The following is a 25,969-nucleotide window of genomic DNA, read 5'->3' on the forward strand; positions in this document are numbered from 1 at the left end:
AAGAAAATATACAATACTAAGTATAGTTTGTCGAAAATATGCAGAAAACGTTCTATACTGTTTTTGCATACTTTCGACATACAATACATAAACATACTATGTTGTTTTTTTATTTATTTTGGACATACTATTTTTTTATTTATTGTGGACATGTCGTTTTTTTAAATGTATTTTGGACATACTATGTTTTTATTTTGGACATACTTCGTTTTTTGCATATTTTTTTGATATTTTCGTCGTACTATACTATGCAGTTTTTGGGAATATTTGGACGATGTCGTTTCTTTCAGAACATTTTGTAATTTCGATATTTCTTCAACATTATATGACGGCAAACATGTCGAAAATATGCAAAAGATTTATTGAACAACTGAAATTCAGCCATAAGGACCTAGTATATTCAAATAAATATGACTAACACAAAAACTGTAATGTATGGCGAAAAAATCATAGCAAAGTATTACAAAAATAACAATAAAAAATGTTTAAATTATTAGATAAAACAGCATAATAATACGACAAATATCAGATCACGAAATATTGCAGTATGTCGAATATAATTAGAAAAAATGACATCAGCAAAACCATAGTATAATAAGTCATGTGTTCTTAAAATATCAGCAAAAAAATTATATAGTATAGTTTGTCAAAGATATCAGAAAAAGAACCCATAGCATGTCGGAAAATATTTTATAACCTAATTTTAAAGCTTTACCATTACATATTTCCCACATGATGCTATGATTTTTTGTGACATTTTTATTACATACTATAGTTGACTTCTTAATAGCTTTTTAAAACATTTGGATGGCATACTATACGGCGATATGTGTATACAATTTGTATAACATAACTTTTATTTAATAACTTTTTCTTTTATATACTATTCTATAAATGTTTGACATTTTGACATGTTATGTTACTCATACCATAAGGCAGAAAAAAGAGCCTGGACTGCAGTTTGGGTATTATGAGTATTTATTAAGCAATCTCTTCAACCACAGTCATGTTTATGGATTGAATAGGCATCAGATGTGAAAGGAATGCAGCTCTTAAAAACAAAATAAAACAAAAAATCCCTTATGAGATTAATTTAAAACAAAAACACCATAGCCTTATTATATACAAGTGGATGGGGTGGGCATGTGCAAGAGGTGCATGGGGTTTCAGGATGTGTATGATGATGGGTTGATACAACAGGAAGATATCTGAAGGGGGGAAAAAGGAGGGAGGGTGGGGGCTGGCTGGCTTTAGTACATGTAGCCTTTGGAGTAGGGCTGGGGGCCCATGTTTTGGGGGGCTTGTTCTGTGGCGTAGGGCACTCCCTCGTCCAGGTGGGACAGGGGCACCGTGTCCTCCTCGTTGACGTAGCGCTCAAACTCGGCCTTCAGGCTGGGTCGCTGATTGTCGGGGAAGGCCAGGGAGATGAGAGCCTCGGGCTCACACACAAACTTGTAAACATAGCGCTCCCCTGCCACCTGGAGAAAGAGCAGGAACTTTAGGAATGCATACGAAAGAACACACTGGTGTACAAAAGTTTCCCTTGTCTATTTCAGTCACAAAAGGTGAAGGGGCTTATTTTTTTTATGGCATTTAGCATGTCACTTAAATGTCACAGGATTGGGTAATACATATTTATTGGATATATATTGTGAGTAAGGCATAAGTACCACATTAAAATGTCCTTAAACAAAGTTATAGTATAGTATGTAATGGCTTAAATGCCCTTTAATTGTGGTAATAAAAAACAAACAGCCTTAACATGTTCAACTCCATACTTGGGGGATAGTTGTAAAACCCCTTTGTGCCATGCTTAAGAAACTTCCACACCAGGCATATTGCTGTTTTTGCAAGTACGACAACAATAAATAATTTTCATTAATATTTAAGAACTAATCTATAAAGCATTAGCACATGATTAAACTGAATACATCTTTATAAAGGGTGTGTTAGGAAGAGAAAGAAAGTGGTACCATACATTGATAAAGGTGGACTATGGACTATGAACACATAAGGAGGATACACCTCAGCAATGCTGCTTTATCATCTAAAAATCTGTATTTATTTAAATTAAAAGACGGGAAATGGTTCTGTGTGTACCTTCTGCATGATTCCTTTCTCGTAGTAATAGCGCAGAGAGCGACTGAGCTTGTCGTAGTTCATGGCTGGACGGTTCTTCTGCATGCCCCACAGCCGGGCCACCTGAGGAGAGGAAGGAGGAAATGGATGTGGTTAAACCTCTGGCTAAGTTCAGCGTTGTGATGTTTCTATGCTTCTGACAGACTTCAGAATAAAGCATTGCTCAAATGACACCTGTAAAGAAAAGGAGCGTCTGCTTTAGTATTTCCCCCTTGCATTTCCTATTACCTCGATACTAGTTACTGTATGTTATGCTTAAACCACTAGGGGTCCTCGGTGATAAGCTAGTGCCCTCTTTAACTCGACAACATCAACATGCCAAGAGCAGGGCGAGTCCCCACATGTGGATTCACTTCCTTTTTATGTAACCCATTACCATTTGAATGCAACCAGAGTCCCACAGTGTTCACAGTGAAATAAGAGTCAGGTCTGGTTGTCAGGCATGAAATACACTCGCAGCCCAAAGCTGAACTCTCAGCTGACGAGGCACCGCTACATTCTGATCAGACATTAGTGTCTGACAACCTCACACAGGCAAGGCGCAGTAAATCACATAATTTTCACAACAGTGTATGATCATAATGTTGACAAACATCTAAGATAGTGGAGTAAAGTATAAAGCTGGGGGGGGGGGGGGGGGGGATTCATGACTCAGGTTGTATCCCACAGTGGCCATCCAGCCTGCAGCCCGGTTTGATCTCTGAGTGTGCTCTCAGCCCTAATTGCTCTTGTAAAACTCCAACCCCATTCATTTTTAATGTACAGTAAAAAGATAATGGAAAACACACTGTAGACCTCTCCGTATTAGGTCCCACCTAAATGGATGCCGGCTGAAACGTCCAATCAAATTGCAGACTTAAACATTGCCAAAAGAGATGGCTCGACGTAAGAAATGTGAGGAGGTGAGAGAGAACGGGGGTGTTGGGTGATTCTGTGATAGAGCGCGTCCTACATTCATCAACGCAGCGTTTCACGTGTTGAATAATGAATGGCGGGCTAATGGGAGATGGATCAGTGGAAGCATGAGGAAAGCAGACACATCTCACTTCTACATCGCTCTAATCTAGGTAGCGCCCTAAAACCCTGCTAACATCAATTCATTCCGAGAATAACTCCTGTATCAGATGTATGTTAACGTTGTGATAACACTTCTCCTCTATCTGTGCAAACGGCCGTCCCGTAAGAAGGACTACAAATAGTGCAGATGCGTTTAAAAATTGTGAATTCAAACAATTGAGGTGATATCATTATTAGCGTTATAACAGAAAGGCTTTGTGGGTATATCACCTAGAGACGCCCTTATGCTGTTGGATGAGACTGTGCATAAACATACCTTTCATTTCTGAATTGATACGTGCCAAGCATCTTTGAAACCTTGACCTTAGTGCTTCAAATACTGTGGGCTACTAATGGCTGCTCGATGCAAATACAACTTGTACATTTAAGTGGGCCCTGTTATGCTCATTTCGTGTTTAGGTTCATATATTGTGTGCCTCTACTGTGACGTGTTTACATTCTTTAATGTTGTTTTATTAGTCTCATACTGCAGCACCTCTTTTCACCCTCTGTCTGAAACCAGAGTCTGCTCTGATTGGTTTGCTGGTCGGCTCTGTTGTGATTTGTCAACCGCTTAGAGATGTCCCGCCCCTTAGCCTATGACGTAGAATGTGTTGGAGCGCTAGCCAATAGCAGCGTGAGTGTAGCCAAAGACTATGTTACATAGTGACGTCACTGTTATGGAAGGTGTCGAGTCCTCTGGAGGGAACTCTGGGATTGAAACCTTTGCAGAGCATTTACATGCACACACACCTATAACACACCACAGGAGAGGGAAACCCTTACGGAACAAACAAACATCTTATCTTAAAGAAACGGTTTGGACGTACCTCTTCGGGCTCAATGAGTTTGAACTCCATGCCGCGGCCGGTCCAGGCGATGAAGTTGGCGTTGCTCGGGTCGTCCAGCAGGGCCACCAGGAACTGCCAGAGCTGCAAGGAGCCTCGGCGCTGGTAGGGTGCGCCCTCGCGAAAAACACTGCCGCCCTCCTGCTTCACCTCAGCTGGAGCAAAGAGAAAGGAGACGAGGATTATGGGCGATGATCACACATGGGCTGCAATCTTTTGATGCAACCTAAACATGTTTGTAGCTTCGGCAAAGTTCATTTGATACATGTTCTGCACTTGACCCGGCATCCGGCCGCTACGATTCAATCATTAAATGAGGGTCTTATATTACATGTACAAACGAGGACATTTTGAACGGCTACTTTTAACTGTGAGGTCTTTGAATTCTAGTACATCATTAAGTCGTCTTATCTTGATGTTTCATGTTAGCATACAGACATAAGTTGAATCAAACGCTTATTAAATTGAGCACTACAAGGGCAGCAGTGTGCTTAGCTGTGAGTCACCGGGAGAACACACTGAAGGTAACACAAAGCAAGAAGAGGATGCATACTACCCGTGATAAGATGAGGACAACTGATCAACACCACTGGGTGAAGCTTTACGTCGGTAAATGGACACTGATTAGTTCTCTGTTGTTTCCCGGTTACTTGATCTGTTAAACACAAGTACGGCAACTTGAGAAGCTCAGCTAAGTTACTGCTCTCAGAAAAGTTGCACACTTCACTGGTTCAACCAGTGCGGACACCCTCAGGCTCTCCACTCAATCTCCTTTAGCGTCAATCACCAACAACACCATGGGAAACGGCTCGTCTCTCTCCTGGGCGGGACAACGGAGCGATACACCGTGTGCAGAGGAACCACACACACTAAGTACACAGAGAACCTTTAGCTCTTCCACAAGGATCCCTGACGTCGATATGAGATGGGAGTCAGGTATATAGAGTTATATAGAGTATATAGAGTATATAGAGTTATATAGATTTATATAGAGTATATAGAGTTATATAGAGTATATAGAGTATATAGAGTATATAGAGTATATAGAGTGAACTGCAGAGTGCACATGAAACAAAGAGTTATGGATGCAGCAGCTCACCTTCAAACTTCTCTGGAACCACGCGGGAGTCGTTCTCAAACAGATAACCTGGGAGACAAAGAGAGAGTTGTGTTAAGAGTTTCTGGAGGCCTTGATCTAAGTGCAACTGGATTGTTCATGTTGGATACGTGCCAATCTCTGAATAACATCCCAACAAAATACAAGACTTCATTCACGCATGAATAGCCAACAAGTGTGTACTCACAAAAGTACAAATGAGCAGTTCATTAACAGGGAGAGGCATCTTTGAAGAAACTAGGCTCTGTCCTCACATTCCCGTGGCCAGTGAACTTATCGTTATATCTTTGGGCTTTTAGAATTCAGTTTAAATCTTTAACATGCTGAAAGCAATAGGTGAACAACAATTACAAGTTCCCAAAATGGTTCTACAAACAATGAGGATGAAGGAATATATTATTTTTTCTGGAGGAACATTTTGCTTTTTCCAGCCGTTATGTTTATTCAGGGATTCATGAGGCAGGGGGGGGGCGAGGGCCTCTGCCAATGGAAACACAGACACACCGACTCTCTACACTGGTTAGCCAATGACCGCAGAGGAGAGGAGATTGGATACATGCAATTGAACTAGAGACCATTTGATGATGGGATTACACCATGTGACGCCAAAACAGGGCAATAGCCCCTTTCCCCCTCTCGACCCGCCCCCTTGTTTAGACCACACCCATCTTAAAACTGGGGCTTCATGTCAAATACACATAGGTAACATATGGTTGCATTGTTGTGACGTGTTGACAACATCTGTCCAAAGACACACCGCGGCGCTAACACCAGAGTCCACGAGGAGGCCGGTAAATATTGATGTCCTTTAGATTTCCTTTACCGAAAAACAACTATAATTCAATTTCTGGTGGAAAAATAAACTGTATGAAAGTATATTTTACGTTCTCGTTGAATCTAAAGTGAGATTACCTTCATTGCTGTGCTGGGGGGTGGGGTAGCCCTCAGTGTGGTGGTACATAGAGGGACATCCAGGCACATCTGTAACGGAAACATAAACAGCTCGAGTTTATCTCATCAACCATTGGATAACGGTCCATGTTTACATTCTGTGAATAACCTCCGTCTAAATGATCCCACAAACAATACATTAGATTAGATCGATCTTCAATTCACTGTTAGAGTGGAAATGTGATACAATGTTGAAGAATAACCACATTAGGCTAATCTTCTTTGAGTAAATGAAAACCCCCTTGCTAAGCTAGCAATAGCACGACAAAGTATGCGTATTATATGGATATTGTGTGTGATGACGAACGCTGCATCTATCATATCGCTTCTCTTGTCCGCTGGTATCTTTAGGCCACGAGCGAGCACCTCCAACAGACAGAACAGTGCTACGGTATACAGTGTCTGCACTTCATCTGGGTACTATTGACTGACACCGAAATAGATGTTCCATTCCTCCTTAAAGCAAAGTGCAAGTTGGAACACATATGTATGCTATAAAGACAAGCTTAGTGCTTCCTATCGTGACTGCTCTGCTCACCTTGTCTGTCTGTCTATTTGGCTTTAAAAAATAAAGGTGCAACACTTATTATTATTGTCTGTTTTTATGCGGTCTGTCAACTGTTTAAAGGAGACGGGCATAAAGAGTGAAAAGGTGCAGCTTTGCCTCTGGCTCCGGCCGTGACTCACGCGTGGGGAATGCAGCTGCAGCGCTGCGACCGTGATAAGATGCCACTGGGGGAATCAAAGGGAAGCAGCGCTCCATCATACTGTAAGGAATATGTCTGCCAGGGCTCCACCAGGGAGTGATCCGTGGAGTGGGTGTGAGGGCGGCGGGGTTAATAGTGCACTGAGTGGCATTATGGTTTTGTGTCTTTCATTCGACACCATAGCAGTGATTAAGCCACGGCATGCCAAACTACACTGGTCTCATTCACAAGCCTGCTTTTAAAATACGACGGTGAACTTGTGGCTTTTTGCTTTCATTGGTCCCATAAAAAAGAAAGAAGAAGAATGTTGTTATTTTAACTCGTCATCATCAATACAATTCTTTTGTATGCTCCAGTGCTGTTTCTCCATTATATACCCATGCGTTTACACTTTCATCAACGTATAAAGGACACAACAAATCAGCAGAAAATAAACAATAATCATTCAAACCAATTTGTCTCAATGAGCCGTATTAATGTGTCCTTTGGAGGATGCACGCATTCAAAAGCTCTTACACACATAGCGTCCAATGAACTACCCGAGAGAGGCCATACTTTCTACCGTCTGCACATTAGATTTACATTACTCCATTTTAACGGTGGAGGATTAAGATTTCCTGTTCGTGCTAATGTTCGTAATGGGTCTTTTTAAAGACTACCTGGAATCCCACGACTAACCCCTTTTAACAAATGCATCACTTTATGTAAGCATTCTACTTACATACACATTACCCTTACAACGAGAGATCTCGAGGTAACCGTTAAGACAGGATAGACCTTTGTTTGGCATGTTCCAGACGGATTCATTCGACAACATTATGTCACGCAAAGTGTGGTGTGTTGTATAACTGTCTACGAATGGGCGATACACTCTGATCCCGAGCGTCTGCAGAGTCATATCAGAGACACTGCGACGGAAACCCCACCAAATGCAACGTTCTCCTCCCCGTAGTTATCTACAGAAAAACATCCTTTTGTACTCTATTAATCTTTCTTTCTGAAGGTCGTGCTATTCCTCGTCAGAGCTATCCGGTCCCCCTATCAAAGGGTGTGAGTGTAAAAACACAGAGTGGGAAGCATCAGGTTGCTTTTCGACCATAGTAGGATGCTTTGCAGCCATGCACTATGTGGGACTGTGGGACTCTCAACAGCAGATTGTTCTGCTCCACGTCCGACAGCAGCTTTAACACAAGTGAGTGAGGATGCAATGTAAACTGAGCGTTCTGTTTCTCTCTCCTTGTCGTTTCACATTCAGAGAGGCAAGCAGAGGAGCTGCTTTCTGTGCTCTCAAGTGGCAGGGCCTGTTCTTAAAGCGTCCGCGCTGGCTGCCCCCCCCCCCCTCACCTGCCCCTACCCCTCACCCGCTCCCAAAGCCCAGCCAGTGAGAGGCTCGGGTTACTGCGGCCATGCTCATTTCTCCATTATGAGTTCATCTGCCTGCAGAAAAAGGAAGCCACTGGTGCAACCTGAGACCCTGGAGCACTCCACCGGGGACTCTAGTCTTTCCAGTGCCCTCCATTTTCTCAATGAAATTCCTCTGCCTCTCTCACAGAGAGCGCTGGGGGGAGGGAGGGAGGGAGAGGGTAAGGAAGGAGGGAGGAGTGTAACTGCAGCAGACAAAACATACTTTTTTTTCTTTGCAAAGTGTCAGAGAGTTGAAAGGAGGAGTTTGAGGCAGGGTGGGATCTGGATACAGTGAAGAAGTTTGTTTGCCTTTTGGACATTTTGTTCTTCAGTTAGCTTTGCAGTGCACACAGGGGAAGGTTGGTCTTGGAAGGAACCTTTTTTGGAAAGCACATTGTAATGCCAAATAATCCTTAGAAATCATCTCAATTGTGAGTCAAGTTTCTGTCGACTGACACATCACCTCTTAAATATGATCTGATGAACACAAATCTAAACTGGTCATTCCGTACACAATTCAAAACTCCTTGTTTGCCAGGAGGATGACTTTTCAGCAACACCTTCGTTCATCACATGGGTTTTATCGATCAACAGATAATGAATTGTGGCTTAATGAGTAACTGTTCTGCACATTTAATCAATAACAACTGCCAAAAATGTGCTTGTGTTAAGCAACTCAAACGTGAGAAGTTGCTGGTTCTGTTCTAAACTAACGTCTTTAGGTTCATGACGGATACGATTTGATTCTTATTCTTCAACCAGTCACCTTCTTGTATGGAAGCAGAGGACAGAATAAGCACGTTTTAGTTGCCAAATGCTGGTCAAATATGCAAATGGGAAGTAGATATGCATCAATCACCTGCCAAAGAGACATTGACAATCTATTAAAGATCCCATGTCGTGCTTTTCCGGTTATTACCCGTCCCCTTGTGTGTTATGAAGGTTTTTATGCATGTAAACGGTCTGTAGAGTCACAACCCTCAAAGTACACCATGTACGTCATCATCCATTTGATTCTTCCGGGTACATCAGGACGTCATGTTGTAACCGGAACGAAATGGACCAATCCGTGGAGCCGTTATGTTAAGTCCGCGGAGCCGTTACGTTAAGCCCCCGCTGATTGGTCCAAATTGACCAATCCACGGACTTCCTCACACACACGCAGCTCTGCTGATCTCTCCTCCCTGGCTGCAGGCTGATAACAGACAGTTGGGATCGCGGCGAAATTCTCTCTGCAGACCCATTCTCACAGCGTTTATCAACCTTTTTCTTACTCAATATCAAGCCACACTTATGGTTTTTACTTCGGCTGTGACTTTGTGTGTGCTCAGGGTGAGTTTCGCTGTGTATCGCTAAACAAGGAAATCACACCTCCACGGAGCTCAGCGCGATTCACAACGTGAAACAATCGGACGTTGTGAATCACCCTGAGCACACACAAAGTCTCAGCCGAAGTAAAAACCATAAGTGTGGCTTGATATTGAGAAGAAAAAGGTTGATAAACGCTGTGAGAATGGGTCTGCAGAGAGAATTTCGCCGCGATCGCAACTGTCTGTTATCAGCAGCAGCCCGGAGGAGACATCAGCTGAGCTGCGTGTGTGTGTGAGGAAGTCCGTGGATTGGTCAATCGGAGCACACTGGGCTCACAGGTGCGGCTTTCACACCAGCGCTTTTCCCTTTCTAGCTCCGAGCGGGAGCTTTTCTGGTTCAGCTCCGGTTTCTCTTTTCAGCTCCCGCTCTGTGCACACCGCCCACTGGCGCCCCAGAGCTGCCCCTGCTGCGTCATGACGTCACCGTTTACATCGCTGATTTGCCCCCCAACTGCAGCCATTACGGCGCTCACAACAACAACAACTGCGTCGGGTCGATGATCGTGTTGCTTTTAATCACACGAAGCCAGAATAAATTGAATAACGACTTCTCCAACCTTATACTTTTCTCCAGAGTGCCGTGGTTCATTGTTTATTAATGTGTTTCTGCAGCATTTACCGACCGCTGCAGTGCTGCTCTTCCACGGGAGTTTATTCTCCCGTTAGCTCCCGGTTAGCTCACACTGCAGCGGCCGCTCTAAAGTATTCACTGTCCGACTCACACAAGCAGCTGATGCATATCCCCAGTTCCCCTTAGCCTAAGTGAATGTGTGTCAGTCTGAATTGACACTGTTTGGCATCACAACGCTGTTATGAAAGTTTCTCTGATATAAAACGGGTGATGTTAGCATAGCAACCTAAGCTAAACTGACTACTTGCATCCGATAGCTGCAATAATACAAAACAACACGTCTGCCTCTCTACACAATGATCGATAACAGTGAACGGATGGTCAAAGTAAGGTACAAATAAACAGAATCACACGAAACCTGGTTAGTGCTGCCTGACTTTATAAAGTGTGTTTATAGGCACTACTGCTTGTAGGCAGGCATAACAGTCGACCCATGGGAGGTGGGTTTAGTTTCCTGCACGCCTCGACGTAAGAGAGACGTAAGCGACGTCGCCTCTTAGCTCCAAAGCTCTTGCCTCTGGACCGACAATTTTTTGGAGCTGGAAATGAAGCGGATTCCGGAGCTAAGAGCCGGCGCCGCTGCGGTGTGAACTGGAAAACCCGGCGCTTTTCAGGCTCCAGCTCCGAGCCGGAGCTGAAAAGGCGCTGGTGTGAAAGGGGCAAGGGAGGGGGGCAAGAGCCCCAACGAGCCGTTTAGTGGAGAGAGTGAATACACGTAGTTTACAGAGATGCTGTATGCGAAACAATGTGAGTTTGGAAAATTGCACAGTATTTTTCTATTGTAATATCCCTCAACAATGGTATTATGATCAGTAGAAAGGACCATGACATGTGACCTTTAAGGCTGGAAGTACTTGAACATTCACTTTCCATTTGGCAGGTGGACAATAAAAGGTAATTTTGCATTCCGACTAATTATTGATTCTATAACATATCCATGAAAATACTCATCATTCTCACAGGCAGTTCTGTTGATTAGAAAAGTAAACATTTCCCTACTTTACGAGTGCACTCCTATTGCATTATCATTAGTATCACTCACCAGGTTCGTAGGTGTAGTCTGTGGGCTCCTGCTTAACCATCATGTGGGCTGGTGGGAACCTGTGTGGGTGGGGGTGCGAGTGTGGATGTTGTTGGTGATGTGGGTGGGGTGCGTGTCCCGGTCCGCCCCCGTGCCCAGGCCCTGCCATGTGAGCGGCCCTCTCATACAACGGGTCCATGTATTCCTGCTTAAAGCTCTGCTGCAGGTAGGGCATGCAGGGGTCCGAGTGCTGCCGGTGATAACCTCCGCCTCCGCCTGGCCCTCCACCCCCGCCTCCACCGGCTCCACTGTGTCCTGCCGGGGCAGATGGCATGCGCTGAAAGGCCTGGCTGGGTTGTGGTGGGAACTGGGGGCACATGGGGTCTCCTGAAGGGCCCTGATATCTGGAGCATTAAAGAAAAACGCACATTTATATATCAACACGCAACAATGCAGAATTCTAGACTTGTTTTAACAGCTGTATATACCATTTTAAAGATCTTCACCATAAGGCTTTACTTGGGTTTATAGTCTCGTTTTACAAAACCTTGGATTACAGTGACCTAAAAAGCAGTTTGCGTGTAGACAAAAAAAAACATGTACATATGGACTTCTGTTCAGAATGTAGCAGTTTGTTTTAAAAATGTATTTGTGTATGGGTGTTACAACTATACAGAGCTTTTGCAATACTGTATTTAATTATGGTCATGCTAATAAAGCTATTGAATTCAATTGATTGGGTTTTTCTCCAAAGTTGAACTATCACCCATAGAAAAGACCCTTCCCCTTGCAATGATTTCTTTCAATAATCAATTGTAAAATATATTGCACGTGACCAAGTGTCAATCACAGATACTGCAGAGACTTATGGGGTGTGTCACCTGGCGTTGATGGGGTAACTGTTGCTAGGCAGTGGCTGGGAGGTGGCAGCAGGGTTCATGTAGCCAGCATCGGGCCGTCCGGCCGTGGCAGGTTTCGGGGAGTAATGCTGCTGCATAGGGGACATGGGGGTCCCTGGGCAGGAGCTCTTGGCTCCTCCTGCAGCCCTTTTCTGATCATAGGCACTGCAAAGCATCAGCACACTCATGAGCACACGCATATATGTACATGTTGCAGCAGGTCCATGCTGGGGAGGGGTCAGTACAGCAGACAGAGCTAATGGGAGTTCTTCGGTGGTCAATAACATGTGGTAAGTGTTTTAGCTGTGCTGACTTATGCATGACAGCTGACCGGTGCCGGGCCATTGGACAGAATGGCAGAATAAAGTAATTATTGTTTCAATTGTTCTGCTCTTTCCAGAGAGATAATAATCTCAGTGCCCTAAACATTTTGAAAGATGTTTCAAATAAGAGCTGATAAATAGGTTTCAAGGAAGCCTGGCAGAGACATGAAACAGGAGGAGGAAGTGACAGACCTCTTTATTGCTCTTATCTAGAAACCAAAACTGAGAGATAGATAAGAAGCGACTGAAACAAAGACGGTATGTGAAGACAAATATAAATGCTCTGTTTATTCCCTACATACGATTGTTTTTAGATATACACAAGTATTAAATATGGATGCACAATAAACACCAGACTAATAACTGATACGCCCATAATGGAACATATATTATTATCATTATGCTGTGCTTATAAAACCGATAAATGATTGGCTTTACAGTTTTAGAGGAAGACAAGATTATAGCAATGCAAGTTCTTTTGAAATACTTAATACCAGAAAAAAAAGAACATTTGAAAAGGTACTGTGGTTATTTAAAACATTGTGAAATGATTGAGTATCTTATTGCATCGGCCATGATAAGCAGGTAATCATCTGCATTGACTAAAAAACAATCCATACGAGGCATCCCTAGTACGAAAATATATGTTTTTGTTTTGTGATTTGGGTGCAACACAGAACAGGTTTTATGTTTAACATTCAACAAGCAACATGTATTGTAGCCTTCTATGTACCTGGCATAAAGGCACTGCTCTCCACTGGGGTAGCTGAAGCTCTGCTTGTGGCTGCAGGACTGGCTGGGGTCGGAGCCCGGGCTCTGCGGCTCCTTCTTGATAGTGACGGGCGGGCTGTGAAACGCCACTGCTGCAAGAGGCAGTCGACAGAAAACAGTGATGAGGGTTGGCACACACACACACACACAAACAGCGGGCTGTATCATCGTCTCTCATTCAGCCCTGCCTCGATACTACGGTTGTTAAGCTCTAATACAAAAGCAAATACTTCTGTCTGCACAGGAATCTCTTTTACGTGCCAGCCAAAATGCTTAAGTGACTGTCAGCAGCAAAACACAGGGCAGCAGACAGACACATATTTATAAGCACACACTTTGAATACACACTGAGGAGTTGAGGCGCGCAAAAACACACAGGCACACACACGACCGCATTCCAGCAGTCATTTGGAGCACAAAGTGTCCTCGCCTACTTTTCTCCACTCTTCCAGACACAACAGCAGCCAAAACTTCCTCTGTCAAAGTCAAGCTTAAAGCTAAACCACTGCACGGGCCGGTCTGTGGACTGATGAAAGAGAATGTCACACCTCTGTCCGAACAGCATATACACAGATTCTGTTCTCTGCATTCTTCCCTATGGGCATCCAGATGTTCGCCATCACTTGCGATCTTTAAATTCTGCCTTTGAGTAAAGATGGTACAACTGGATAATGCCACGTATACCCTGAAAGTTCAACATATTAAATACGATTTTAGCATTTTCATTTCCCCGCTGAAGGACTCAAACTAAGGCTCAGAGAGCTGTCCATCAGCTGGTCTGCTGGAGGGGACCTTTGCCTCGATGGCCACGAAAACCACCCAAAGTGGAGCTTCAAACTGTGCCGAGGGCTCGTGTTTATTATGTGAGGGGAGGTTTTCACCCGGAGAACTGTACAGGATGTTTTTCTGGTCCCGACAGGGTAAACAGCAGCAGCTGTGCACTTCCAGCTGGGGAGGCCTGTATTTATGTGCGTGCATCTGTGTGAGCGTGCGTACGTGTGTGTGTGGGTAATCTCGGCTTGTCTGTTTCTATGTGCGTGCTTTGGAATGTGTGTGCTTAAATGTTAGAGCGTGTGTGTGTGTGTGTGTGTGTGTGTGTGTGTGTGTGTGTGTGTGTGTGTGTGTGTGTGTGTGTGTGTGTGTGTGTGTGTGTGTGTGTGTGCAGAGGGTGTGGAGCTGACGGAGCAGGCCACACTGAAAGCTCGATCCAGGTAATTACATACTGCCGTTCATTCACAAAAAATAAGGAGAAGAAAAAACGTCTGGCAGCCTGAATACGGCCAGAGACGAGCGCTCCACCGCGGCAAGAGATAGAAAGTGAAAAAGCGAATAGAGTATACAAAAAGTGAAAAGAGATTAAGGTGACATAAACCACAGCCGCCTCGAGTATCTGCTGTCACGCTCAGGATGTTCCCTCAACTCTCAACATGTAGCCGTGTAAAATAGTTTTATTACTAGAAAAAAGGCAAGATTGAAAAGGGTTCCATTTTAGTGCTGACTTGATTAGCCAAACAACAAAATGTAAAAAAAGGTATCTGATGATGAAAAATATTATTCCTGTTTCTAAATAATTGATTAATTTAAGTTGTTAGTCAGAAAAATATAAGCACATTTTCTGTAAGAAAAGAATTGTTTAATATTGTGTAGTATTTAATCGGTTAATCAAAAATCTAATTGCGTGTGAAATTGAAAAAAATTAAAATTGTAAGCTGCTGCCTTAATGTTGATCTACTTTTGTATTACACGCACATTTCTTTTCAACTGTGATTTAGGAGTCACTATCAGATCACAAAGCTTAAGTAAGTATTCATGAGCAAACATAACCATGTGTGATATTCAACTTTTCAAATGTAGTTTTTGCTTTGAAAGTCCCCCCTGTTGCTCGTGATGCAATCTTTTCCATTGTTTGATTTAGATGTATCTTAAAACACATGCATGAAATTGAGTTGAACAATCCAAGCGGCGCTGCCCATCATGGTAACCTTGTCTGTACTCACTCTCCCATGGCAGGCAGGCGGGCGGGCGGGCAGGTGAGGAAGTGTTGGCTTTAGCGAGGATCAGCAGGATTAGAGAGCATTTAGCCAGATTTCCCAGACAGACGCGATGGGATTCCAGCCTCCTCTAAGTCTCCGACAGCTCGTCTGCGAGTACACAGAGGGTGGCACATGACTGCCGCTATAATAATACGAGTATGTTTGTCGATTGACATTTTCGTCTCTTTCTCTGCCATGGTCATGAACTGCAAACAATCTTCAGAGAGGGTACTCTCTCGGTGCAGCCACGCAGAGCCACTGATGCGATGGCAGGAATATTTCCCTTGATGTGGATGTTCCATTTCAAACAGTCCTGCCTGGGAACGGCGTTAGCTGTGTGTGTGTGTGTGTGTGTGTGTGTGTGTGTGTGTGTGTGTGTGTGTGTGTGTGTGTGTGTGTGTGTGTGTGTGTGTGTGTGTGTGTGTGTGTGTGTGTGTGTGTGTGTGTGTGTGTGTGTGTGTGTGTGTGTGTGTGTGTGTGTGTGTGTGTGTGTGTGTGTGTGTGTTTGGTCTATTTGTGTGTGACCTTTCTGGATATTAATTAATCTGGTCAATGAGCACCAACAGCTTTCTGTGTTTGTGTTTGTCGCTGCCGCCTGTTGCACCGCTTGCTTTTCCAATTAGATAGAGATGGTTGATGTTCCGATTCAGGGGTAGGAATTACTAGGAACCAAAGAGAACAAGTAGATCCTTAAATTCCAAGTTGATTTAGGATTAAGCATTTGCCAACATGTTTACAATGACAATAATCAATCCTGATGTTTAGCAGATACGACATTGATCATGTTTACCTTTGGAAAGCTAAGGCTTATTGGAAAGTTATCGCAATGATTCATAAACCAAAGCTTATTTGACAATTTGACTTAAGGTAATTTCCATTCATCTTCTTGAATGCTCAAAGCATCTTGCACTGAGGGTTCGAAGTTCATCTTATTCTGCACTTAAAAAAATAAAAAAGCCTGTGGAGTCTAAGAACTTGTAAACTGGATAGCACAGAGAACTAGTTGTGTGCTCTCTTAAATCCTTTGTCAGCAACATGCATCCATAGACATGAACGTGAGTAGAAGAGTTTAACGCAACTCATCCAACACTTTTTCAGATATTTTATTAAAAAATATAAAAGTCAAACTCATCCTGACCCCCAGACAACATCGTCCAGATACATCATCGAGCCGCTAGCGACGCTAAAAACACAACTATTTAGTTCCACGAATAGATCTGGACTACATCTGGTCTTCAACAGCTATTCAAACCTCTCTGGCATATCACGGTAAATCTCTGTCCAGATGATGTCAAATCTGCTGCTCCAGTTTATAAGGTGGTGGCAGTCGTATAAACGGATCCAGGGAGAGTTATGTTCTTCAGGTTCCCGTCGCTTCCTGCTTTTATTTGGGGCAATATGACCTCCTCTAACGGCTTTGTTAAATGTTACATCACCCTTCACTGACATCCTCATATTTCAACGTTTCTTTCGGGGGGGAAGACGGTCGGTTCATGAACTTAAGCACAAAGAAGCAAAAGGACAGATCCAGAACACGCGAGCTGTTTCAAACAGACACTCTTGAGAAAACACAGAAGAGTGTACAGTAAAGAGTATTTATATGTGTGTGCCTGCGTACACACACTCCTATGAACTTTCTCTTTGGGTGGATCTTAGCACATGGAAGATTCCAAGCACCTCCTAAACTGATAAGGTCAAAGGCTCCTTCCTCAATCCAAACTCTGTTGTCTTATCTCCTCCTTCCTTATTTTGTGGTATCCTTCGCTCTCTCCCATTCACTCCCCTATGCTGAGCGCTACGTAAAGAGATGACCCCCCCAGCTGAAGGCAGGGTGGAGAAGGACTTTTACATATGTAAATGTTGGCTCTTTAGAGGGGGAGGGTGCGGGGTGAAAGGTGATGGTCATGGTTGAGTGCTTTAGGAAGTAGAGGGATCATTACATGGGGGGGTCCCATTCAACAGACACCCACCACAAACAAATCGCAGGCACAGCAATGGCACCCCCCCTCCACACACACACATACACTCCTCTCTACACAATGGGCCCCTCGACTGAGCCACATGGAGGTAGTGTGGGCATGTCGGAAACTCTATTGGATTCCTATGGGATTGCTTAAAAACACAAACGGCGCTGACGGAACGATAAACTATAAAAGCTAATGAAAATAAAATGGATGGTTTGCATTAAAATGGAGAGATGACCCCAAGACGTTTGCGGTATATATCAATCGAGATGATTTTGACGTGAAAATTGGAGATATTGTCCGTAGAGATGTCGTCTTTGATAGAATGGAACTTCAATAGCACATGGCTCAAAGCGGCTACATTTTTTATTTTAAAAACACAACAGCTATGTATCCGTCCAACATAAAACTGCTCACAACAAATATTTTTTAGGTTGATAAATACAACCACGGTAAAGAGGTTGGGGTGAACTGTCTTTTTATTACGAATGACTACCATCACATTTCAAATCTGTGATGCTTTTTGAAAGAGCCTGGAGTGGTTTTGATAGAGAGGGGATTACACTGTCATGTGTATTAGTCAAAACATTTTAATATCACTTGTGAATAAGCCTTTTTAAGCAGTTTGACAAGACTTCACGATGAACTCCCCCATCTTCTTTTAGACAGAGTATTTCCTACCATTAAAGGCCCTTGTGTAGGGAAATCCAATCTGAAGGCAGCAGTGGATCTGGAGAGTCTTACATTAAATGTTTATGTGCGACATGGCCAAGTCTTAAGCCTCTGGAAGTCTGCAACAAATGACAGCCTCGCTTACAATAACTCACGGACATCAGCCGCCGTGTCAAACAAAGTGACTGGATCTTATTAAACCGTAGAACCTGTGAGCGTAATGTAAATACACGCTTAATGGATCCAATCAAACAAATAAGATTCAAGCCATTCTCTTACAGGAAACATCTCAGGGCTATCTGGAGATGCTTATCTCACATGATATGCATTGTACATGTTAAGTGCAAGTGGAACGAGGCCTCAGCATGCTGTACAGAAACACTTAAAGCAAGCTGTGACGGGCTACACCTGGTTCCCACTCGGCCAATTGATCCCTCGTGTGGTGACCAATCAATACAAACAAGAATGCCAATAACGCCACAATGGTTTTAAAGGTTAAAAAGGAGGATATTGATTCACATGGCTCGCAAATGACATTAGTTGCTGAGCTGAATACATGGCTCCATTTTGGTAAGAGGGGGGCGTAAGGGAAAAGCAAGCGTGTAATTTAAAAGCATTTGACTGTCAACACAAGCATTATGTGTTAGATATAACCTATACTTTCATGGTTATTTTAACGTCCTGCAAGCAGTGGCTTTGTCAGACAAAGTCTGGGGGGCATTTCTTACTTTCTCGTTTTATTATTTTACGGGTTCTATCCTAAATGTTAGGCTGACAGCTGTTTTCCTGCACTTCTTAATCCAACTATAAAATGAAGAAGAGAATAGCTTTTGTTCCAACAAACTGAGAAATAGATAATGTCATGGATTTCTTGCCTGAATAAGTTTCCTCTAATCATATCAAACATACGTTGCTATTATATTATATATATATAAAAAACATATCTACATATGAATACTTTGAGCGTTATTGTCCTTTAACATTAAAGGGGAAATATAATGCTAATTTTCAGATTCCATAATTGTACTTTGTGCCTCTACCGTGACATGTTTATGTGCTTTAATGTTAAAAAAGTGCTTTATTTTTCTTATACTGCTTCTCTTTTAAGCCTGGTTGGCTGGCAGGCTCTGTTGTGATGGGTCAACCGCTTAGAGATGTCCCGCCACTAAGCCCATTGCGTACAATGTGTTGGTGTGCACAAACACGTATATGGCACAATACAGAAGAGGGAAAACCCCAAAAGAATAATAGGGCCCCTTTAACTTATTCTGCTAAGCTAGGCTACATGCCAATTTTGGCAAGACAAATGTGTGTTACTTTTAACTTTTCTTTCTTTTATGATAAACTACTGCCTTTTTAATGATGTGTTACAGGTTAGATGGTTTAAATGAGTTGGCAATAGTAAAAGAACAAAAATGCCCAGAGCTGGAATGTTACCTCGTACTTTTACTCAATCCCGTTCCTACAGTTTTGACGTATTTGCAGTTTACTTGGGTATTTACATTTTATGCCATTATATATATTATGGTATAAAAAGACAAATATTGTACTCTTACATATATATGTTATGAGACTAATACATTAAGATTTATTGTTATAAGTTAATAACCACCGTTGTACTTTTCTGTTTCATATGCTATAACAGATCAAAAAGTCAGCGTCTAGTTTTCACTCCATCCTGATCAAACATGTATTAGTGTGTGTTGGCTCTGTAGGTTCGAGCTCAGTGGAAAAATTCAGAGCACAGAGAGATAGAGAGAGTTAGGTAGAGTGAGAGACGGAAGGCAAGCGAGGCGATACAATATGATCCAGACCGTTTCGACCGCAGTGTATCCAGCCATTCCACTGATGCATGGAAACATGTGCTGGACATGTGTGTGCGCTTCTCAGGTCACTGCACAATCAGGAAGACAGAGAGAGAGAGAGAGAGAGAGAGAGGAGAGAGAGAGAGAGAGAGAGAGAGAGAGGAGAGAGAGAGAGAGAGAGAGAGAGAGAGAGAGAGAGAGAGAGAAAAGCAGCCAGGCCAGCATTGACAAACCCATCCTCTTCTCTGAGAGCCAACAGGCCCAAGAGTGGCTTCAGTGTCTGTCTGCTCAGGGCGCCCGGGAGTGTTGGATCCATTAGTGTCGGCTCTATCTGATTTACAGGTCGTCCTCTCTCATCTGATAATGGCTCAGGCTCCTTGAATATTTAAAGCATGGTTGTCAGATACCTGCCAAACAAATCTAACGAGATTGATGGGAAGTACCATGCCATCAGCGAGACAGACGATTGGCCGGGACTGCACCGCGGGCGGCACTTCTCACAAATGGGATTTATTTATTTATTATTGGCCGTGAAAAACGTTTTTTGGTACATTGTGTTGCGTTGGCTAACAGGATGTAGATGTGAATGACAACTGCCGTGAGAAAGGCAGCATCACAGTACATTTTGTTGCAATCATCAAAGTTTCACTTCCCTTTTGTCAACTGGAAAAGGTTTCCAGTATCTTTATGAAGTGATGATTCACCAAGCTTTCTTTCTCAGAATAAAACCTACTTTTCAGTCATCTCAAGAAACTCCATATCTACTTTTAGAATTGGTTGTTTTATTTAATTTTCTTTATTATCCCAGCATTTTGGATACCAGTTTCATTACTTATTTAGAAACTCTTGTAATTTATATCCTGAAGGCTAATCCCAGTTTTAAACCAGGCTCCTTATGTTATGTTATAGTGTAATTGCTTCTTGTTGCAGCCTAAGATGTTAATTTATTATATCCACTTCAGTTTGGCTTTTAGTTCCACTGTATATTAACACAATCCTGGCATTAAAGAACACTCAATGTGCTCTTAATATAAAAATAAACCTCACATTTCAATGGTCTTGGTAGCATCTTGGGATCATCATTTTAAATCGCTAAATTTCCGGACATCTCACGTTTTCCCTATTGTCCACTTCACTTTCAATTGTGCCGCGTTGGCTTTTTATAAATGGCTATTGAGCAGTAATAAATCTCGCTTCTCTATTGCTGTTTAGTGGACCGATACAATACATCCCTGTCCCGGGACATGTGCAGAGAGAGGGACATCCCGTCAGAGGCGAAGGGTGGATGTAATTAATCTGGCACAATATTGACTCCTCACTCTCAATGCCTCAGCCCCCAATATAGCTGTCCCCTCTTAATGTTTAATGTCGTGATCGATCCACCCCCACACGGTTACTGAAATGATATAATGAGCTCCCACTGCCCACCAGGGTATCATGGATGTGAGGGGGGGGGGCCCCCGAGTGTGTGCTTCATTTGTCTGTTCGCCTTTGTGGCAATTCATTCTGCACTGTGTTTCGAGCAGGCGTTTGGAGGTGAAATATTCCTTATCACGAGGAGATCACACACACACACACACACACACACACACACACACACACACACACACACACACACACACACACACACACACACACACACACACACACACACACACACACACACACACACACACACACACACACACACACACACACACACACACACACACACACACACACACACACACACACACACACACACACACACACACACACACACACACACACACACACACACACACACACACACACACACACACACACACACAACACACACACACACACACGGAAAGGCCCGGACACCTTGTTTGGAATTATCAGCGCACATGCCACATCCACAGTTCTTCCTCCGCTTCTCGTAACCCCCTCCTCACCCCCCCTTTCTCGATCAGGATTTCGACCGTAATTCTTGACGGCACGTTTGACCCCTTACCCCTCTCCTTCCCCTATTTGCCTTCACCCTGATTTATCTGTGCTTTATCTTTATCAAGACATCCATCATCCCCCTCCATCTCCTCTTACTCCTCTCCTAGATCAGCGAGAATCGATACGGCCGCACGCTGGCTCTCAGCTCGCTCCACACACCCAGCGCCACACACCTACTGGTCTGTGTCAGCAGGTTACTGCGAGTCCACCAACGATCAGGGTGTGTGTGTGTGTGTGTGTGTGTGTGTGTGTGTGTGTGTGTGTGTGTGTGTGTGTGTGTGTGTGTGTGTGTGTGTGTGTGTGTGTGTGTGTGTGTGTGTGTGTGTGTGTGTGTGTGTGTGTGGGACTGTCAGGAACCAGAGTGAGATCTAAGTAGGAATGTTGGACGACAAAGGAGAGTGAAAACAGCTTTAAAATATATATTTGAAGGGTTATGACAACATTGCACCCGCTTAAGTAATTGCTTAGATATGGGAACATGGTAGCATTGCTAAAACTAATTCAGATGAGGAAACAATGGGATTGCGGTTAAAGGCCATGGTTGAAACGTTAAACTGTATTTAGAATTTTGAATGCGGCCATCTTGGTTTTTCTCTTACCAAAGATGGAAACATGGGAGACATCCCAACAGGACAGCGCTGTGGCAGCGAACTGTCAATCACAAGGTAGCCCCGCCAAAATGCAGACATCACTTTATTGACTATTTTACTCTAGAAGGCCAATTATTTGCTACATTCTGTATTTCTTGCTTCATCGTCTCTTCTTGTTACGAAACTGCTGCATTTCCAGATCTCACCAACAACCAATAGAAAGAGTGGTGCAATCTAAAAAGCCTTTAAACAGGCATGGATGTTTTTGACGTTTGATTTAATACATTAAAACATTTACACACAGACTGTGGATATTATGAGGCGAAAGAACGTACATAACAACACGGACACCCGAGAGGACAACCTATATCTCCATTACACTTTGAAAAGACAGAGCCCACCAGATCCTCTCCTGCCTAAAGGCCCGCCTTGTATTCGATTATCCTTCAATAGGCAACATGTATAAACTGAATGTACCATTGCCATGCCATGTATGCATGGTTTACACACTCGCATGCTTTTTCTTAATGAAAGCTTCAAGTTCAACGACTGTTATTTGTATGGCCTCGCCCCTTCTCTTCTACAGCGTCTGTTCCCCTCGTTGGTCTGTGCTAGCGTCAGACAGAGAAAACATTCCAGCCGCAGAAAGCAGAGCCGTGCCGGGGTAAACACAGCAACACGGACAGAGAAATGCTAAGGCACGCATATGAGCATCGCAGGGATGTACCAACACACACATACACTGACAGAGTCCCTTTTTTCTGCACACACACCTCCCCTCTCTCTCCTGTAATAAAACACACACTGCCGTCCATTCACAAAGCTCTGCTGCTGACACTCGGGCTGCGCTGCCTGGCTCAAATCCCCGCGGCCCCCTGGCTTTGACAGGCTGTTCTGAATCAACACGCAGGAGTACAGCTTTTACTTCCCCACTGGAAGCTGTTAAACGCCTATTACTCCACATGCCTGACCTTTACAATCCTATTTCCATTGGCTTTCATTGACTAAAGATGACTAAATAATGCTGTAAACTAGCAGTACACTTTAGTTGTTGGAGAGTCTTTTCTTTTAGGTTCCTGATTGGAAAACAAATTCAAGAGAAACTTTTGGCCAGTTTGCAACTACACCAAAAAAAGGGCACAACTATCCAGATTAAACCGGAGTAGCATGATCCCCGAAAACTGAAAAGAGTTGTAGTCAGGCTGACAGAAAAGATAGGTCTGCACCTCTCATAGGTGTCGTTGGAATAACGTCCCCCAATGTCATGAATGAAGGTTCCCCCCCCCTTAACTCAATGTGCTGCCTCAGCCAGTCTTTCACAACCAACCCATTCATAAAACTGCAGAGCTGAAGTGTGTCCGTGTGTGTGTGTGTGTGTGTGTGTGTGTGTGTGTGTGTGTGTGTGTGTGTGTGTGTGTGTGTGTGTGTGTGTGTGTGTGTGTGTGTGTGTGTGTGTGTGTGTGTGTGTGTGTGTGTGTGTGTGTGTGTTCGCCAGGGCCAAGTGTGTTTATGTGTGCGCAGGAGTAAGTGGATGAGAGGCTGTCAAAAAAAATCATCTGTCTGCGTAAGAGAAATCAACCATTTTACTCGTAAGCAAAACAAAACTCTGCAACAAGCACAGACGTGGAGGAAGACGAGCGGGGGTGTGCACGCATGTCTGCCAGGCACCTGGCTGCTTTTGCGCACTTTGTTGCATAGCAGCTGTATTTTGGAAAGAGAAGAACACAAGGCTGCATGTTTCTCTTTAGGGGAGAGAGGGAGTTGGAAAAGGGGGCGGGGGAGGGGGGCTCCATTCGCCCATCGCCTCATGTTTCGAATAGGGCCTGATTGGGCCGGTTCTGATCCAGAAAAACAACCCAAACAAGACGAAGGCTGTGAATTCATGACAAAGCAGAACACGCAGAGCCAGAGAGACACACTGCGGGGAGGATTTGGTTAGAGCTGGGTTACTGGAACCTTTCCTTTATGTCGTTTCCTTTATTCTGTCCTTGTTTTGTTCCCTCTTTCCTTCTTTTGTTCACTTCTTTTGTTCTTTGTGCACCTTTTCTGATGGTCAATCAATAATTTAAGTCATTTTTGACACAAACATTCTATATTGACGCCCTGTTATGCTTTTGGTTTTGTTTTCCTTACCTGCAGTGTGTTATATAGCTTTTAGTGTATGTTAATGGTCTGCAAAGGCTAAAATATCACACTCGCCCCCTGCCTGAACCGCCTCTATTGTAGTCCTTTGTTTACATAGGCGACATTGTGACATCACTATGTAAATCTCACACTTCTATTGGCTAGCGCTCTGACACATTACGTGATAGGCCAAGGGGCAGGACATCTCTAAGCAGTTGATCAATCATAACAGAGCTGACCAGCTAACCAATCAGAGCAGACTGGGCTCTGGTTCCAGACAGAGGGTGAAAAGAGGTGCTGCAGCACAGGCAGTATGAGAAAGATAAGGAGCTTTTTGAACATTAAAGCATGTTAACAGCAGAAGCACAACATATGATTATGAAACCGGAACATTTGCATAATAGGTTCCCTTAAAACAACCTGTTCATACCTCGTCAATTGTGAGTATTGCTGATGTCTTATTTTATTCAGTATAATATTTTAGGATTCGACTTTATGGAACATCTTATGATATGTTATTCACCAAAGGTTCAGTTAAGGATACAATTGTGCAACCCCATTTCATTTTATACAATGATCAAAGAAAAGGCGCACAAAGACTTGACTCAATAAGGTGAGATGTGCTTTAACGGTTGAATGCGATGTAATGGTGAGATATAATAGAAGAGGCAGACTTTGAAGTCCTTTCTTTTTACTCTCTACATCCTCTTCCCTCTTTTCTTAGCTTTCTCTCCTTTTGCTAAACTTGCTTTTTGAAAAGTACCGTAAAGGCATTCTATGGCCACAACTTCCTATATAATTACTGCAAGGCACAAAACTAAACAATCGTCCCACACAGCTCCGAAATCGCTGGATTAGTTCACATCTTGGAACACTCAATGTGTGTGTGGAGAGAGACACAGAGAGGTAGAGAGAAAAGAGATGGGGGGGGTTTAGTCCAGATTTTTAAATTCGACTTAGTTTGTACAGACACAGGAAGGGAGGGAGGGGTTTGGGGTATCCACTTGGAGAGGAGGGGGTGTCAGAGAAGGGGGATCTGTAGTACTGTAGGGCTTTTTTATGAATGAAGAGCGAAGGAGGGAGCAGCGGAGGACTGAGAGAGCAAAGGAGAGAAGGGGGGAGGGAGAGGCACACTTCCTCTTACGCACGCAGGGAAGAAAATTTATGAATGGGTCACATCTCTCGAGCAGCTCCAAGTGTAAACAACATGCTTGGACAAAGAAAGACGACGGCAGGGCCCCGCTAAACGCTCGGGAGCTGGCTTTTAAGTGGTTATTCAAACACAAAAACTTAAGTAGTGACATGTTCAAACTATTTTAATTAAGTATCTGCGCCATCAATTTGACTGACACCTCCATGGTGTTTCTTCCCCGCGGGCAGTAAACAGACAAAGGAATCAGTCCGACAGCCTAGCGTCAGGCGAGGATAACCCCGAGCGGCTGTCAGCGGCCCCAAAATGAAGCATTAATCAAATTTCAGACTTGATCTGACAATAAAGTAATATCGTATCGTATCGTATCGTATCCTCGTCTCCTCACATCAACATCCTTCTTTTTCCATGCGAGGGCCAATCACA

At 43.5% G+C, this 25,969-nt stretch overlaps 1 protein-coding gene across 1 annotated transcript in view; it reads right to left on the reverse strand.

Annotated features, from left to right (window-relative positions):
- Positions 1–960: 960 nt before the first annotated feature.
- etv4 (ETS variant transcription factor 4) overlaps positions 961–25,969 on the reverse strand; it is a 32,952-nt gene continuing 7,943 nt past the window's right edge. The window contains exons 5-12 of the mRNA XM_034107067.2: positions 13,200–13,329; positions 12,126–12,308; positions 11,266–11,648; positions 6,073–6,141; positions 5,143–5,190; positions 4,026–4,198; positions 2,101–2,202; positions 961–1,478 (exon numbers count right to left, since the gene is read on the reverse strand). Of these exons, the coding sequence (XP_033962958.1) occupies positions 1,251–1,478; positions 2,101–2,202; positions 4,026–4,198; positions 5,143–5,190; positions 6,073–6,141; positions 11,266–11,648; positions 12,126–12,308; positions 13,200–13,329 (1,316 nt within the window). The 3' untranslated portion in view covers positions 961–1,250. The remainder of the gene's footprint in view (positions 1,479–2,100; positions 2,203–4,025; positions 4,199–5,142; positions 5,191–6,072; positions 6,142–11,265; positions 11,649–12,125; positions 12,309–13,199; positions 13,330–25,969) is intronic.

The sequence above is a fragment of the Pseudochaenichthys georgianus genome, chromosome 19, assembly GCF_902827115.2.
Source record: "Pseudochaenichthys georgianus chromosome 19, fPseGeo1.2, whole genome shotgun sequence".
Classification (NCBI taxonomy): domain Eukaryota; kingdom Metazoa; phylum Chordata; class Actinopteri; order Perciformes; family Channichthyidae; genus Pseudochaenichthys; species Pseudochaenichthys georgianus.